Raw genomic sequence first — 17,014 nt, 5'->3', positions numbered from 1 at the left:
GGGCTGCCCGGGGGGAGTTCAACACCCCCTACGCATGGACAAATGCGCTCATACACAATTGCTATCTGAATCTCTACTATCCACCTGCAAAGACAAAGCCAAAGAAATGCATTCCTAACGCAAGGCATTTTGGCTGGGGATTGGTTCAAGGCCATTGGAGGGGACAGTTGAAATAAGAGCAGCGAGAGACCGAGGTGACATCAGGCGACATTGTTTGTATAGCATTACTGCACCCTGTGACAGTACCGACAAGTGAGTCAGATCCCGTGATTTAGCGATGATGTTGCGCAAGTGCGACAGATAAGGTGCCAGAATGCAGGTCATCAGATTGCAGCGGTTTAAGCAAACCCTTTGCCCCTATAGGTGAGAACACTTTCGGAGTAAGACAAAGTTGGGTCAAAGTCAAATGGAGTTCATCGCATCATGTAGCTCATGGCTTCTCAGAGCTTTTGCACTTCAGTCAGATTGAGAGAGATAGTCAATCAAGATGCACTTTTGTTTTGCTTTGTCATACGCCTTTTTCCCAAAGGCACAACAGCATTTGAGAAGAAAAGACTATCCAGCTATTTTCTCTCGTGCCTCTCCCTCATTAGGGTTGCACATGAGCTGGAAGCTATCCCAGCTGACATTGGGGTGACAGGCGGGGTACACCCTGGACAGGCTTGCAAGCTAATCGCAGGCTGCTTAGCGGCATCCACCCAGAGCAAAGTTTTCAACTTTTGGGCACGCACGGAGCAATTGAACAGTTGATTCAACGTTAGGATTGGTAACGGGTGGATTTTTTTTTTTTTCTGAAACATGCTATAAATTACGATGCATGCTCAAATCTGTATTGCACAAACTTATCATAAAAATGAGTCGCCAAACCCCATACAGTAAATTTTGGCAAAGTCCCCGGTGTGCAGCTGGACTTTGTCATAAATTAACCTGAGAAGCATAATTTTCAGAACGTGGGAGGAAGCGTAAAAGGAAGAAAAGCAACAGAAATATGGGGAGAAGGACAGAGCCAAGATTCAATCCAAGAACACAACTGTGAGTCAGACATGTCAATCACTTTCCCCCCACCCACCAAGAAAAAAAAAACATGACAAGAGGACTAAAAAGACTCAAAATGCACCACAAAAAAAAAACATGACAAGAGAGCTAAAAAGACTCAAAATGCACCTAACAGCTCGGTCAGGCATTCTGGATAACATTTTCCCCTCAATCATTTGCTAAGAGTGTTATACTGTGTTTACATTTTCCCATTAAGTGTGTTTTACTTCCTTTCACACTGTGATTAGTGACAATGAAGAATGTGAACCTTTCCAATTCACCTTAGCACCAGGACTGTATTCAAATGTTCTTTACAGCCGACCCTTAGCAGACATTAAAGATTTGATGATGGCGTAGTTTGATACTGGAATATTTTGTTTTCCCGTTTCCATAATTTCCTTTGGGAATGGTAGGCGTTCCGCCGTAAAGCTCAAAGTTAAAAGGTTTCACACGCAAATCGAATGCTCCACCACGTGACTGTGGGTAATACGACCAGCGTAAATATTCACGGAGGTTAGATTAGGCCCAGCTCCTGTCTCTCTACTTGTTGACACAACTGCTTGAGGGGCATTCCAATCCGACGCAGCCCAAGCCAAGCCACCTTGGAATGGTGGACCGATCATTACGCAGAAGGATGTTATCTTTTCAAGCTGGTATCACTTTAGTGTGAGGAGTGAGACTAGGTCAGCGCTTCAACAGCTGCTCTCCTTCCGCTGTCAAATGCTGCTACAGGCCACCCACAAAGGCAATAATGTCTAATTTAAGGTTTTTACATCTACTTCATGCATTTCGTCAAGGTGGTTAACCCTTTCATGCACCCTGTAACCTGATAACATGGGAAGCTTTTTTTTTGGTTTTGTAACTTTTTGTTCTTCTACTTTCTTCCTTTCATAACTTTGCTGCTGTAAATTGGGAATTTCTCCATTGTGAGATGAATAAAAGTTTTCTTATCTCATCTTATCTTAAGCTGTCCACTGTAGTAACCGCTGTCCCTGAAAGGGTTAAAAAGGAAGTTATTTCTCTGGGGGGCAAAAAAACCTAAATGGGGCCAAGACAGATCTCTGTGGCATCTCAGGCAGGTGACAGTGGTCCAAGTATGTCTGTGTAAATTTTTAAAAAAGATTACTGTACCGCTATGTCAGGGTACACCAGAAACTATTGTGGGAATGGCTACCGGTTCTGATTGGAATCAGCATTCTTTGGTTTATGCAGGAAGTAAGCACGTTGAAAAAAAATGCGTTGCGGCTGTGGCGAGTGGCATGCAGTGGAGCCTGTCAGAAATCAGGAACACCAAAGAAATAATAAAAGTGGACATGATTTAATTTTTCATTCTAATTAAGATAGGCATTTGAAATGTAAATTTATTGGAAAGAAGGTCTGGAAAATTAAGCCTTTCACGCCAAATTTGTCGGGGAGGCAGTGCAAAAGGGAATTTGAGAGGCTTATTTTGACACCCGAGGGAATGTCACACAATTTACTATTCCACAGTTTATCATGAAGGTAGCGGTATTGCATCATTTAGAACAATAATCTTTATTCTGGGCTAAAATGGTTCTGGTTTTTCCCCCTCATTTTGGCAGACTTAATTAATTGTGCCCTCTGCTGGTTGTGACCAACTGGTGAAATCCATCTCGCCCACATCTCAAGATGACAGATACAAAATGATCTAATAATAAAATTACACTTTTTAAACAAAGCCATTTGCAAAGGGGGATGACCACACTGCTGGCAAATTCTCTTGATTGGTAAGCAGTTGACTCAAAACCCTCATTCGATTTCAAGGCCCACGACAAGACCCTCTTGAGAGCAGCAGCAAGGCGGTTCAACAGCTCGTGCTGTTTTAGATCCACTTCTGGCTGCACTTCACAAATTTACCCCACCGTGTTTTCTTTTGTCACTGAGCTGCAACAGATGTTGACATGATGTGATACAAAACATCCTCTCAGCTTCTCCGCCCCGACCCACCACTCGTTTAAGCAACAGAGAATTGAATTAGCTGCCTGGAAACACAACTTTAAGAGGCTAATTTTAGCCTTTACGAGATAATGCCCCCATGTGTTATATAGTCTGTTCATGGAGAGTCCCTGAGGCATGAGAGAGTCACGTATGTGCCAGAAGGTTGCGTCTGCCCTCGTTTTAACTGTCTGTCTGGTGAACTCCTCAACTGGCAGCCACAGTGAAAATAGGATGCCGCACATAAGTTCATACTCGCATGGGTTCGGTCTATCACTTGCACCAAAAGATAACCCTTTGATTATTTTTGTCAATGCCCAAAACCGGTCATCATTGGTGAGTAAACAATTAAGTTAGGAGTTCTCATAATATGGTTAATAGCTTTGTTGTAATCTGTGCATCCATTTTCTATAGCGCTTAGGGATGTTCCTTGACACTTTTTTTTACGGACCATTACCAGTATGAGTATTCAATCTTTGAGTATTCCGTGACACCGTGTAGCTACTTTTGAGATACAGCATTTCATTTAACAACAAAAAAAATGTGAACATAATAATCATAAGTGTTATAATATAGCGTTATTTTTCAATGTAAAAAAAACCCGCTTATAATAACAATATAAAACTTTATTGTTAAAATAAGCTTTTTTCACATTTTCAGCTAGTGGTGTGCAGCGAGATTTTTTCAATGAAAGAAATGTGCCTTGTGTCGAAAAAGATTGAAAAGCACTGTCCGAAGTGACGAAACAAAATAAAAAAACAGCGACGGCATCTCTTTCTGGTAAACCTGTTGTACTTTTTCATGAGTGTCAACAAAGAAAGTTCATTCAAGGCAATTATTTTCGGCAGATTTGCCTTAATTTGTCATTTCATGAATATTCAATTGTTTCAGTTTCTGTTAAAGTGATTGTTGCAGTTCAAGTAATACAAGTTAGCAAGACATTTATGTGCGGTATATCCAGCAAGTTGTACCGCCAGTACCGTTACAGGACCATGTTTGCATTTCTCATTTACGTAATCTTAATAGGATCTTGGTGTGAAGTGTAGAAAGACAGGGTGTAACCTGGAATGTCACAAAAACACAGCCCACCCCTTACCTCCTCTTAGCAACCAGAGACCGCCACCCATGAGACCCCAGAGAGTTCTGACACTGAAATTAATCAAAACATGCCATGTAAAAGTGTGTTATTAGTGGTGTTCTTGAGTAGTCAGATGTGAGCGCTGTCTAGTTTGCAAGAGTAAGACGAAAGTCTGGATTTAGTATCAACCTTTCAGTAGACTGTAAAAGAAGAACAAAGCAGTGAAACCGATCTAGAGCAAAGCTTCAGCGCAACTTTTTACTTAATGACCACTGCAGAGACGAATTGGAATGAGGCTCCATTACAATCGGGGAGAAAAATCAAACTGCTTGCATGTCTTTTCAGAGAATATAAGCGTGAGTGCTGAAGATAATGGTCCAGGTTTCAGCAATTAAGTTGAAATATCTCAAAAGATGAAGGCAAATCACGAGGGGAAAAAAAACAAAAAACAAAGAAAACTGTGGCCGCTAATGTTTTAGTGTAGATTCATAAGTGGTGAAACCTGAAGGCCATCTGTGATGATAAAGTCACTGGAAAGCTGGAGATGTTTTTTTTTTTTTTAAACAGATTGAACAGACGGCAAAAATTATAGCACCCTTTACGTATCAAATTGCTTGTGTTGCTGAAATTAACCGTGTTCTTATTCCCATGCAAGTGAGCGACGGCATAAGCTGCCCTGAAAATCCTGCCAGGGGCGGGAGGAAGTGAGCCCCTTTACAGACAATGAAAACATTTTTACTCCCGGAGGTGTATGTGGCATGTGGATCATCGCGATCACCAAACACTTGAAAGTGGCTGAGGTTCTTTGCCAAGCCAAGTTGATCATGTCACAGTTGGAGGAACTCAGTGTGGGGCAAACTTGATGGGTGGGCAGGGACTCCTGAGACCCATTTATCGGTATAGCAGCAATTAAAAATTCAATAACAACGTCTTCCTTATGACCTCTTAGCATTTACACACACCCGCATTAATTATGTCAATGCCTTTTAAATAAAGTGCCATTGCTGACATTTATGCAGTACAGTTTAGTTGCACCACAAACCAGATTACAGCAATATAAACACTCATACACATGACAACAAAAGTGGATTTAACTCCATTAAATGGAATTTAACAAGCGCCTGATTTACAGTTGATGACAAGCAGATCTGGTTTGGTATTTCTTCAACTCCCCCACATAAGGGAGCATCTCATTAGTTACGGTTCATTGAAAGCAAAAGTTTCATAGAGTATGTGGGAATCACTACTCCCAAGACAATGCGATGAAAGACACCTTATCTTAAACCAAGCTGGCGTCAACACACCCTTTATTTTGCAACAACATTCCTCCGATAAAAGCTGCAGATGCTTCAGCACTTCACTGTTTTTGGCCACTCAAACACAGAGTGGAAGTTGCGGCTTTGTGAAAACAAAGAATGGAAACACATCAACAAAAGAAGCCGTTTAAGAACGAGACTGAGGAATGGGCTGTGTTATTCAAGCCGGTAGCAGTCGTTGAAAGATCAACGACTGCAGTGAAGTGTTCAATGTGCGTGATCTACTTAGTGCTGCAACGCTTAATCCAATAATTTAAATGATTCGATTACAAAAAAAAAAAAAGACGTTGACAGAGGAGAAAATGCACAAACAAATGATTCAGTTACTGGTTTCATCCATAATGACAGAAAAAAAGGGTAAAAATGTTGATCACTCTTTTCCAAAGTAAAAGCAGATGTGAGCAAATGTTTTGATTTTGACACATCGACTGTTGAGAACTGATCAGAAATTCACAGAAGTTGGACAACTTGAAATTAATAATTACCAGGCCCCAGCATTTTAAAACCATGGACACTCAAATTCACAGATTTTCTCATGTCGAACGTAAGGATGGTAACTCTGAGTGGACAAAAATAATACCTGACTCTCACATCCGTGGCATTGTTGTTTAATAATGCAAAGCCAATTTTTCATTGAATTAGTCCAATCGCTAAAATAAGACTCAATACAAAAAATATTCGATAGCTGCAGTCCGAGTGATCTTTCACCTCATCGGACTGCAATCAGAGGGAATGAAAACGGCAAACTCAACAGTTTATATCATCTCATAATCTGGCCTAATGGATTGCCCAAGGTGGCAAAAGTACTGACGGCCGCGGCAACTGGAGAGTGTGACACAATGGCGAATAATGTGATGAGGAAAGCGCATCGGTGCGCGCTCACATTTAACTCGATCGATTTGCAAGACTGCTGACGGGAGGATTAATTGAGGCCCCATCTACATGATAAGACCTTTCCCTAGCCAAGGGAGGCGACAGTGCCCTTGACCTAATTCCCCCGCTCTCAGCCAGGGCCACTGTCACTCGGATTTCTGCTGATGAGCCATCCCGGCAGGGGAAAGGAGACGCGTACTGTACACACTCTCATACACGCAACAACAAGCAGAAGGGCAAGACAAGCTGGTACGGCGTAGCAGTCGCGTGGCCGAGCAGATGAAGAATGGCGATTGATTTCCGGCAGACAGAGAGACCTCTGTGCCCGGCCCCTCCTCATCCTCAGCGCCATGCCAGCACGCAGAGGCTTTAACCCGTGTAGCGCTTAGCGGAAAGGCAAGATCCAGCACTCCAACTGCCCTATATTTTATACACTCCTATTAACGCTGTCTCGGAGCTGAATCGGCTGGATTTCTCTGACAATAAATGAATAATAAATGGCTCTTCGCAATTAAAATACGGTACCGCCCTCATTTAGCAGTTTTGTCTGAAAGAGGGGGTCATTCCACAGAGGAGAAAAAGAATGTACTCAACGAATGTGAAAATTGTGGATTGCAATAGAAATGGTTTATGCATAGACACATGGACCACAGCATTATGACTTTGAATACTAAAAAGAATGTGCCTCTAAACTCCCTAGGAAGTGAAAATAAATGTGTCGTCTAAATTTGACACACCCCAGAGAGGAGTTTTGTTAACAAAGCTGCCCAATTTAAATGATTGGGGGGGACAATCGTGAGAACTCAAGCCCTTGTCATTGCTCTCAAATACACTCGATCAAATACCAGTATTAAGAAATGGAAAAATGGATGCTACTTTGTCGAGCATCTTTCTTATGCCCACACATGACAACATGTTTGAGACGTGACTATGTATCAGCTTAAAGCTTCAAGGGATTTTTTTTTTCATGCCGCAACAATGAGGCGCTCTAAAGCTACTACACCAGCATAAAGTCTTGATCCACACAATGGCGCTCAGGTCTGATTTTTCTTCATCCCCTTCTTCATGACGTGCGCCCACTCACGGCAGATAACGGGGCACTCTAAAGATGCCAGCCCAAGCCCAAAGCTGTGGTCAACACAGTGGCTGTCAAGTCACTTGAATTTTTATCCCCCCACCCCCCACATCCACCTTCTCGCTCTTCCATCTTTCTCTGCATGACATGCCCACGCTCACAGCCAACAACGAGGCACTCTTCTTATATAGTGGATTCAGGGCAACTACTGCTGGATGCCCGAGTGTGCGACTGGGTCACATTTTAGCAATAATCCCGAAAATAAAGAAGTGAATAGATCAGGAAAACTAAAGTCATTGTTTGGCAGTGTTGAATAGCAACACGAACAGAGACATCTTTGGGTTTCGAAATATTCCAAACATAGAAGCACGCAATGCAATTCTACACCACACACTGCAAACTACGACCACAACAATAAGACATTAAATATTCATTAATGCTCCCGTTCACAGTGTCAGTCCCAATGTGGCATGATTATCGACTTAAAAGTACAAAAGGATAAACGCAACGAAAAAATAACTGGTCCCATTCAAATTGAATGGGATTGACAGAAAACAAATCAAATCAAAAAATGCAAGGATGTTCAATTCCGACTTGACAAGTACTGTTATAAACCAACAAAATGTGAAGATGTTCCGATGTACTATTGAGCACATCCACACGCATACACACCTTAAGCACTCTTGGTGTGGGAAAGATACGAGACTCCCTCCGACTCAGCGCTCGCTCAACCTCAGATGGCCCGATGGGCTCAGCGGCGCCTTTACAGATGTAGCCGCTGCAGTTCCTCTCCAAGACAGTTCGCAGCCCATCAAAGACGACCGTGCTGGTCGTGCACCCCATTCCTCCGGGTCCGAACCGGCATCAGTCAGGAGAGCCTGCAAGTGACCCAGTTTTGTCTCCTTTGCCCCGTTCCTCCCCGCTCCATGATCTGACCCTGCAAACTAACGCCGCTGACCCCGCAGGGAAGGAGCGCCGGCGTCCGGGCGCAAAAAGCCAGAGCGGCGAGCCCGGAGTGCAGGATGGTTGGAGAATGAATGCACACTCGCACAGAAGAGAGCAGAGCCCGGCTATATTTGTTAGCCGGTACACTCTGTGCGGGTTGGAATAAGCCAGTCAGCAGGCGAGATGCAGCGAGCGAGCGAGTGAGCGAGGGGAGGAAGAGCGGCAGGGCGAGAGATGGGAGGGATGAAGGATGAAACTGAGCGTGCTCTGCAGCAGCCTCAGTGCTGACCTTACAGTGAACATGCAGAATTGTTTGTTTATGAATCGAGTCAGGCTTATTCGCAACAGTCCGGAGTCTTTTCCAGTATTTTTTTAAAACCACAGTGACTCGGGATGCACTTTGTATCATGCATTTTCACGGATTGAGGTTCTCCAGAGCATTTCTCTAATCATATTTTTCCAAAATGATCTTCTTCCACGATACATTCTCTTAAAATGTCTAAAATGGTTCCGTTTTTTTTTTAATATCTTGAATTTGCTTGCTGTTAAATGTCACTCTTTAAATGTTGTGTTTTAACTATGTCAAGCACATTGAGTTATCTTGCGTAGCAAATGTGCCGTATGAAGAAAGCTCCCTGGCTAAGCCTCATTGCTCTTTTTCCTCTCAATATTGTGATTTCATTTTCTCTCTTTTCGTCCCATTTAGTTTTTTCCAAACAACAACTTCACAAAGTTCAACCAAAGCATATATATGTGGTGTAAACATAAATTGGCAAGTCATGAATCACATGAGACCGTATCTATGGCTTTATCACTTGAACATTTCACGTTTCATGAAACAATGACAGGTAAACATGTGGACTAGACTTTTTAAGGAACAAACTTAAATATAACTTTATATATATATATATAAAAAAAAATCCTCCTTTTTACAGCTACATGAATGAGTAAGAAATAAATGGGTTACAGTAAATGTGGCCTTCTATCCAGAGGGAGAGTTTGCTCCCGTGAACAGACAAACAGCAATATGGCTGAATGCTTTTCTAGTTCATATGCGCTGCCAAGGCCAACAGGGTGACTTCGCATCAAAGTGATGCTGAATACATCAGTCAGCTGCTTTAAAAAGTAGGAGGATGCACAAGCCCTATGGAGCAAAAAAAAAAAAACATCATCCGATATGAACACGAAATAACCTCAGCATCAATCTGTTTGTCCAAACAGTGAAATGGGAGGATTTCAAGACATCAGGCAGATATCAGCTGCTGCTTGATCTCAAGCTGGACTGTCTGCCAAGAGTGCAGATACATCAGAAGCAGAACAACCAAAATGTGATCATTTGGAATGCTGGAGAACAATTCATCTGCAAATACAGCCTTTGATCAAAATGACTTCGGAACGGGGCCAGAGAGACGGAAGATCAGAGCGCGAGAAGTAAATTTGCTGCAAAAAGGGAAATCTGGAAGAGCATCTGAACATTTCTCAACGGTTTGTTTTTCTGTGGGCTATTTTTTCAATACATTGCATTTTGCACAAGGGCAAAAACACTTCAAATACAAAAAGAAAACTAAATCAAGAATTCGGACATCTTTTTTTTCCTGAAAGAAATTCTGAGTGTGGTTGAATTTCTGCCATTTCACTTCAACTCAGATAAATGCAAAAAATTGCAGCCCAATCTGATGTTAAATGGGATGTCAGTGTGATTGCAGACCGGGTGTGCAAACACCAAAGCATGAATGCCGCATTTAAATACCAACAGCGATCAACCCAAGTGGCCTTGCAGTGTTTACCCGTTTCCACCCACTGGGTCATGAAAAAAAAGAGCAAGGAAAGATTGCGCCTCTGTTTATTTCTCCACATCTCTCCTCGTTTCGCCGCTGCAATACACAAACAAGAAAGGGCATTCTCAGTTATTAAAAATGTGTCACAGTGGCATGCAGCGTACACACCAATTAACTCCTGAGGCGGGCGGTTTCAACCGCGCTTCGCCTTAAAGTCGCACAATGGGCACTGCACAGCGCACGCACGTCAACAACAGACCGACGTCTTGAAATATGTATTTTGCTTTTTCGCCTCAAAAGAATGAACTCATTCAGTACCAGCCAATTCTGGACCAAGTCTGAAAAGACGTTTAAAAACGTCTTTGGGAGTGAATGAGTTAAACACAATCGTGCGGGGGGGCCACCATCTGGAGTAGGCGATTCCTCCTTCCCGCCAGTGTTACACCCTGAATACTCACATGCCTTCCTGCATGCTGCTGCGATGTTAATATTTCAGTAGCCTGGCACACTGAACTACATTTGACTGTACGGTGAAAACAAGCCACAGGGCAAAGCTGCCGAAACCTCCACATAAGTCGATTCAAGAAATAAAACGAGAGGCTCCCTGGCAGAGTCGAAGGAGACTGATTATGTTTTAGTGGGTGCGAAGAAATGTAGCCGCACATGTCTCACCCTCCTGTGAATGTATTCCTAACCCTCAGTCAGTTGCTTCGTTGCACAAGAATGCAAACAAATACAAGAGCAATACACTGAACCCAAATCACGCCGTGGTTTGTCTTTCGTGCCCTCGCTACATCATTCATTCTCAAGTGATCGTTTTTTTTTTTGTCACGTGTTCACCGCCTTCTGCTGCAACATGCGTACGAGGAAGAACGATAAGAAATAGACACGAGAATAACAAAAAGAAAGAAAAAGTACGAACAAGAATAAGAAGAGGCAGAGAAGGTCCCCAACTAATATCCATTAACTGTCATTGTTCCCACAGATCTGTGAGAATAAAAAGGTGTGCCAGGAAGAAATGTATGCTTTACTGCACCACATATGTATTAAATTAGCAGCTGTTCATTTATAATTTCTGTTCGGCCATCTATCCGGTTTCATATTGTACGTTAGCATTGGCGGACTCTCGTTCGGCAAAATTAAGTTTTCACTGAACGTTTGGTATTTAAATCATTCTCTTTTGTTTTGTGTCAGGTTTTACAGTAAACTTCACCTGGGAGTGAGAACTGTGCGTGTGTGAGTCTTCTTTTCATTTCCTCATAGTGATGTTATGCAATTGACTCATTTTAATGACAGGAGATTGAGAGCAGCGAAGCGCCAAGAAAAACTTTAAAAACTGTGTTTTCATAACTGTACGTGTATTTTAATGGCTATTAATGGGTAGGAAGAGTAAAACTACATATTCATTCATTCATTCATCTTCCGAACCGCTTGATCCTCACTAGGGTCGCGGGGGGTGCTGGAGCCTATCCCAGCTGTCTTCGGGCAGTAGGCGGGGGACACCCTGAATCGGTTGCCAGCCAATCGCAGTAAAACTATATATTAAAAAAAAAAATAATAATCACCTATGATGTATCTCAAAATAAACTGGGGTTCACTGTGTGCATGACCCGCCCGCCAGTAAAACCTCTCAGGTAGAAATACACGACTTCATACAATTCAAGATACAAGCAAAACGTGCGCGATGATACGCAAGTTAGACAAAACAACTGACCCACATTTGTACATGACAGCAGGCATATTGTGCAAGAGCTGCGTTCGGCAAACACTGAAGAATTTATTTTATCTAGTTGTTTTGCAACATTATTGCAAAACAGGGACAAAAAGGTGTGAAAAGAAAAACGGGAGAGAAAAAAAAAACATAGGCGGGAGAATAAGTGACTTCGTATTCCAAATCGTAAGACTTTGGCCTCCACACTGGCATTTTGTACTTTTTTAAGGAAATTTGGTTTGTTGTTAACTTCTTTCTACACTTGAGTGACAAATGGGAATGTTTTTAAAAAGACTGGCAGATCTGCCATGCCATTTACTAGTCAGTGACTATTTAAATAGTTAATGATTCATTGCTGTGAGCAGACATCGCTGGAAGTGTCACAGGTGGCGATGATGCATTTTCTGCCTGGAGGAGATAGATTCCTCCGGTACAAGAAAGAGCATGCCACTAAATACACAATAGCAAACTGACAGGACTGCAACGGATGCCGTTGTATTGGGTTTCCAATCATCTCCTCTCATGACTGGATTTTTTTACAATTATTTGACCCTGTTGCTTATGATTAAGAGTTCGGACTCGTACCCAAACTATCCCACTCGCCAATTCACCATAACCTCTGCGAATGCTCTGCGAACAGAAAGGTCAGAGTTTTTGCCCCAAAATGATCAATCTGTCAATTTGCAATGTCTGATTGGAAAGGCCACTTCAATGTCAATACATGACACTAAGAATTTTTTAAAAATCGGATGAAGCATTGCGAGAAATTGAGGGTTTTTTTGTGTGTGGGAAATTTGGGTTTTTTTTTTTGAGGGAATGGTTAGTAGTGTGATATCTCCTTCAGAAAAAAGTGTGTCATATATCTTCAAATTAATATAGAGCGGAAAAACGGAATTATTTCTTAATGTTCCCCTCAATTCTTTCGTGTCGTGCTCTGCTGAGGAAACCCTCTTCTCTGACTGGAGGTTTCAGGTAAAAATATCCCCCAATTCCAAGGGTCAAAATTCCAAGATGTCAAATGGTCAAAATTAGCATATCGACACTTGCCATAAAAACTCACGAATTCATTTGTGATGGGGAAGTTTTAGAGGCACCTGAAATGCTCATTCCATGTTCATTGAAAACATTCCACATTGATGGCGGCCACTTGTCATGTTGCGACTTTGAAACGATTTCTATCTTGCACTTTTCCGAAAGTTGCTCCGTTTGTGTTCAAGCATCCTTACTAGCTTAAAAGGCTTATTTGACAATAAAGTTGTATTCAATTATAAGACCATGACACTCATGCTATACTTTAGCTCGTCAGTGGTGTTATGTGTTAGTATTGATGTAGCAGATTTTAGGCAAAGCTATTTTATGTGGTTGTTTTTAACTACACGATGTGTACTTCTCTTTGTTTGATGTTTACTTTGACAGTAAACTTCAACTGAGAATGCCACTGAAGGATCGTTCAGTTGCCAAAGCAAACAAATGGGCCCAACCATGGCTCATATGTGGAAAAATCTTGAAGTCGACTCGCTTGTATCTCAAGGCACCAATGCACTCCATGCTATCAAGCAGACATGAAGTCCATCAATGTCGCCTTATTTGTTTTGGAAGGAGCCATTTCTGAAACAGTATCCTCTAGCGGTGGTGAATTATCCAGGCTGCGCAGGGGAGTGCTGAGTCATTGCTGCACATTCAGCTTCTTCTAACCATTTCCCTTTCCCCGAACAATCCTCAGCCACGGCGAACTCTGCAGCGCACGAATAAAGCACTGCTTTGACCTCTCCAACGTTGACCGTGTCAGGTTTACTAAACCTTGACCGAAAAAAAATAAATAAAATAAAGCAAGGAATGGTGCATGGTCTTGATACTTGATTTTGGCAGCAGTGTTGTTCTGTCCGACTGTGAATGTCGAGATGTACTGTCCTCTATCGAGTGTGGAAGCTGACAGTCCGCACGCTGCGTCGCTCTGCTTAAATCTGCAGCAGCTGCAGAGCAGATAAGAGCAGCGGTGGCATAGATTACTGCTACAGTGACAGCGTCGCTGTGGTCTGTTGGTCGGAAGTAACACGCCCTCATATCATATACCATCTGTGCGACCTCACTGCACATAAACATGACATTACATTCTATGTGGCCATAAACCTACTTTTTGCAAGCCGGCCTGTTGTAGTGCTTTGTAATGTCATTAGGGCTGATTGATATATCTGTTATAAAATAAATGAACATATATCGGGGTGACCATGTACAGCTTGAGGAATAACAACGTTGTCGCAGTACTTGTAGTGTGTTGAGGGCTTTGTCTTACGGCATCGTCGGCATGACTAGTTTCACTATTTCCGCTTTTCTCAAGTACTTGGCTGCACTCTGTTTCTCTATTTGGGCCTCTCCAGGACAAAGAAAAGGTCAAGGAAGTTAGAGAGGAAGACCTGCACATTGTTCTCATCTCCAAGAGAATTCTCACCAACAACAATACCACAGACAAGCTCCTCCTGGAAGGAGCCCTGCTGGTGCCTCAAAGCAGAAATGCAATTACGTGCTGTGCCCCCGCCCCCCTGAGTTTCCTAGGAAGAGGGCAGGTGCTGTCAATCAAGCATCGGGTCTGCCTCAACCATGGCGGCATCCAGCACAAGCCTCTTGGCCTTCACCGCCACCTCCACCCGTGATGTCCAGAATGGCCTGCAGCATTTTCTGTCCTACTGGGACATAATTATCAACTCGCTCTATGGCTGCTGAACACAATTTGGGCATGTACTTAACATTATGCAATAAAGTCTGCATGATTTCACAGTTTATTGCCAACAGTATGATAATTGCATCCATCCATCCATCCATCCATCCATTTTCCGATCCGCTTTATCCTCACAAGGGTCGCGGGGGGGCTGCAGCCAATCCCAGCTGTCTTCAGGCAGTAGGCGGGGGACACCCTGAATCGGTTGCCAGCAAATTGCAGGGCTATGATAATTGCATGAGATTATTTTTTTTTGTATGAAAGACAACCGTGAGGTTGAAAGTTAGATGAACCCTTTCATGCACCGTGAAACCTGGTAACACGATAAGCTGTCCACTGTAGTAACCTCTGTCGCTGGAAGGGTTATATCAGTAAATGACTGAAGATGTGCAGGATACAACAACTGGTCCACGGGACTCTGTAAAGATGACATATATTTGAGTCCACACGCAATCTGGCGGACATCACCCGTGTATGCGCCACCACGAAGCAGATAAAGCAGGCGAGCTCCCAGGCACGACCATAGAAGGACCTCAAAAAGGGGAAGCGGCTGTTTCCTGCTGATGAGAGTGTATAAACCAAGTTAAAACAAAGCCTATTTTTCCACTATTTTGAAACTTCTGGTTAATGGGTTGAGTTTGAGTATTAAGACGATGAACCTCTGAACTGTGCACATATGCTGACTATTAGGTGGACTGCAAACAGAGACCAGGAATTTCAAAAAGTGGACATGAAACAAGAGTACCGCACTATGTCAGGTTATCCTATGTGGGAAAACAAACACAAGAGCAACAGCATCCTCTTCCCTGAACACGATTATTTTGGGATGGTTTATTTATCCCAAGTGACCAAACAGAGGGGTACTACTTCCGCTGCTTTAGGGTGGAGCCACCCAGCCTAAGAATAAACGTGAGACAATGGACCCAACGTAGTGCCATGTTGGATGCGAGGTCTCCGAAGCAATGTCACTTCACCACAAATACAAGAAAGTAATCAAACAGAGTCATCACCAGCAAAGGTGGTCTGAAACAGTGCCAAAGCTCCCCCCCCGAGGGCCTGCGGTCACACTCTTATCCGTGCCAGCTGCACTTTGGTCTGTGTCACACTACCATACTTCCTTACACATGCTTGCAAGGGTAACGTTGCACTGCTTCAAAAGAGTTTGGATTTCAAACGGTATATAAAACAAAATAAATGGGGTCAACTGTGATAGATGGAAATGAAAAAAATATATATCTGGAGGGGCTTCAGGGAGGAGAAGGGGCTGCTTGTCACACCTCGGTGATGGAATGTTTTTACTGCCACCTGCAGGTTAATAGTGAAACACTGAGTTCTCGACATCATGAAAAAGAGCCATACAGTAAAACGATACAACACTAAAAACCGAATAAATTGACCAATGTCAATGTGACTATACAGGAAGTAAGAAGAACCTGCAAGCATGATGAAATTTGACCACAGTCACAAAAAATGGTGATTGTTGGAGTTTCTTCAGGCATGCAGACAAAAATACATATGGACCCATCCGGTCGTGGCGCTGACTATGTATAGCCAGTCGGATTTTAGAGAGCAACTGCCATCAAGGTCAAGCTTTGGCATGAAGCGTGGAAGCTGAGATGTGAGGCAAGTTCACACTGGCCTGACACGATACCTTCTGAAGTCAAGTCACATTTATTTATATAGCACTTAATCACAAATAGTCTCGAAGGGCTTCACTTCCACAGTTGACAAATATTAACGAAATCCCCTGACCTTAACTCTCAGGAGGGCAAGGAATAACTAAAAAAAAACTATCTTAATGAGAAACCTTGAGAAGGTGCCACGGATGGAAGAAATCCCCCCCCTGACCTTAACTCTCAGGAGGGCAAGGAATAACGAAAAAAAAAAAAACTATCTTGGGGGGGGATGAGAAACCCTGAGAAGGTGCCGCGGATGGAAGAAATCCCTTTCTGGGATGACCAGGCTGCAATGGATGCCGAGTGGCGAACATGAACATAATATTGTACTATACAATGTTAGTTAGAATGATATAAAAGTCCATTTAACAAGATGAAAATGCTGCAGGGAGACGCCTTCGGAGATGTGGGTCCCCCTCAGAACCAGGTCCGGTTGGTCAATGAAGAAATCTTTATAGCAGCGCCTCAGAGTGGGCCACCCAGCTCTCGTCCAGTTTAGTTGGTGCAAATCATGTCCATGACGATCGGAGCAGAATCCATAAAGTGACATCCAATCGTGTGAAAGTGAAGGTGAAGGTGAGACTTACAAACACGTGTCAATCACAACTCTGCGTCTGGTACGTTCTTCAGGCTTAATTTACCAACGGATGCCCCATTGGAAGCCTCGATGCCACAGAATTGACAGAAATGTTGAATAAATCAGACAAAATGCACCTCTGCTCTTCTACACTACAGCTGTGGGTCTGTAGCGCATTCGCCGCAATAAACAGGGTTGAAGCAACCATGGACCCAACATAACCATATTACGACCCCTTATCAAACAAAATTAAACAACTCATTTATTATGATTATGGGATT

The 17,014-nt window shown here is 42.9% G+C and overlaps 1 protein-coding gene across 6 annotated transcripts in view; it reads right to left on the bottom strand.

Annotated features, from left to right (window-relative positions):
• zmp:0000001200 (dedicator of cytokinesis protein 9) overlaps positions 1-17,014 on the bottom strand; it is a 62,548-nt gene that overhangs the window by 34,247 nt on the left and 11,287 nt on the right. For 2 of the 6 annotated variants that reach the window (XM_019895392.1, XM_019895396.1), the window contains exon 1: positions 8,003-8,408. The exons of 3 other annotated variants lie outside the window; for them this stretch is intronic. In XM_019895392.1, the coding sequence (XP_019750951.1) occupies positions 8,003-8,173 (171 nt within the window). In that variant the 5' untranslated portion in view covers positions 8,174-8,408. Of the gene's footprint in view, positions 1-8,002; positions 8,409-17,014 lie in introns of those variants that run through there. One more of the 6 variants, XM_019895394.1, reaches the window with a different exon arrangement.

This window comes from Hippocampus comes, unplaced genomic scaffold, assembly GCF_001891065.2.
Source record: "Hippocampus comes isolate QL1 unplaced genomic scaffold, H_comes_QL1_v1.1 scaffold237, whole genome shotgun sequence".
Classification (NCBI taxonomy): domain Eukaryota; kingdom Metazoa; phylum Chordata; class Actinopteri; order Syngnathiformes; family Syngnathidae; genus Hippocampus; species Hippocampus comes.
Note: the sequence above shows the minus strand (reverse complement) of the source record. Positions and strands in the feature narration are given on the sequence as shown.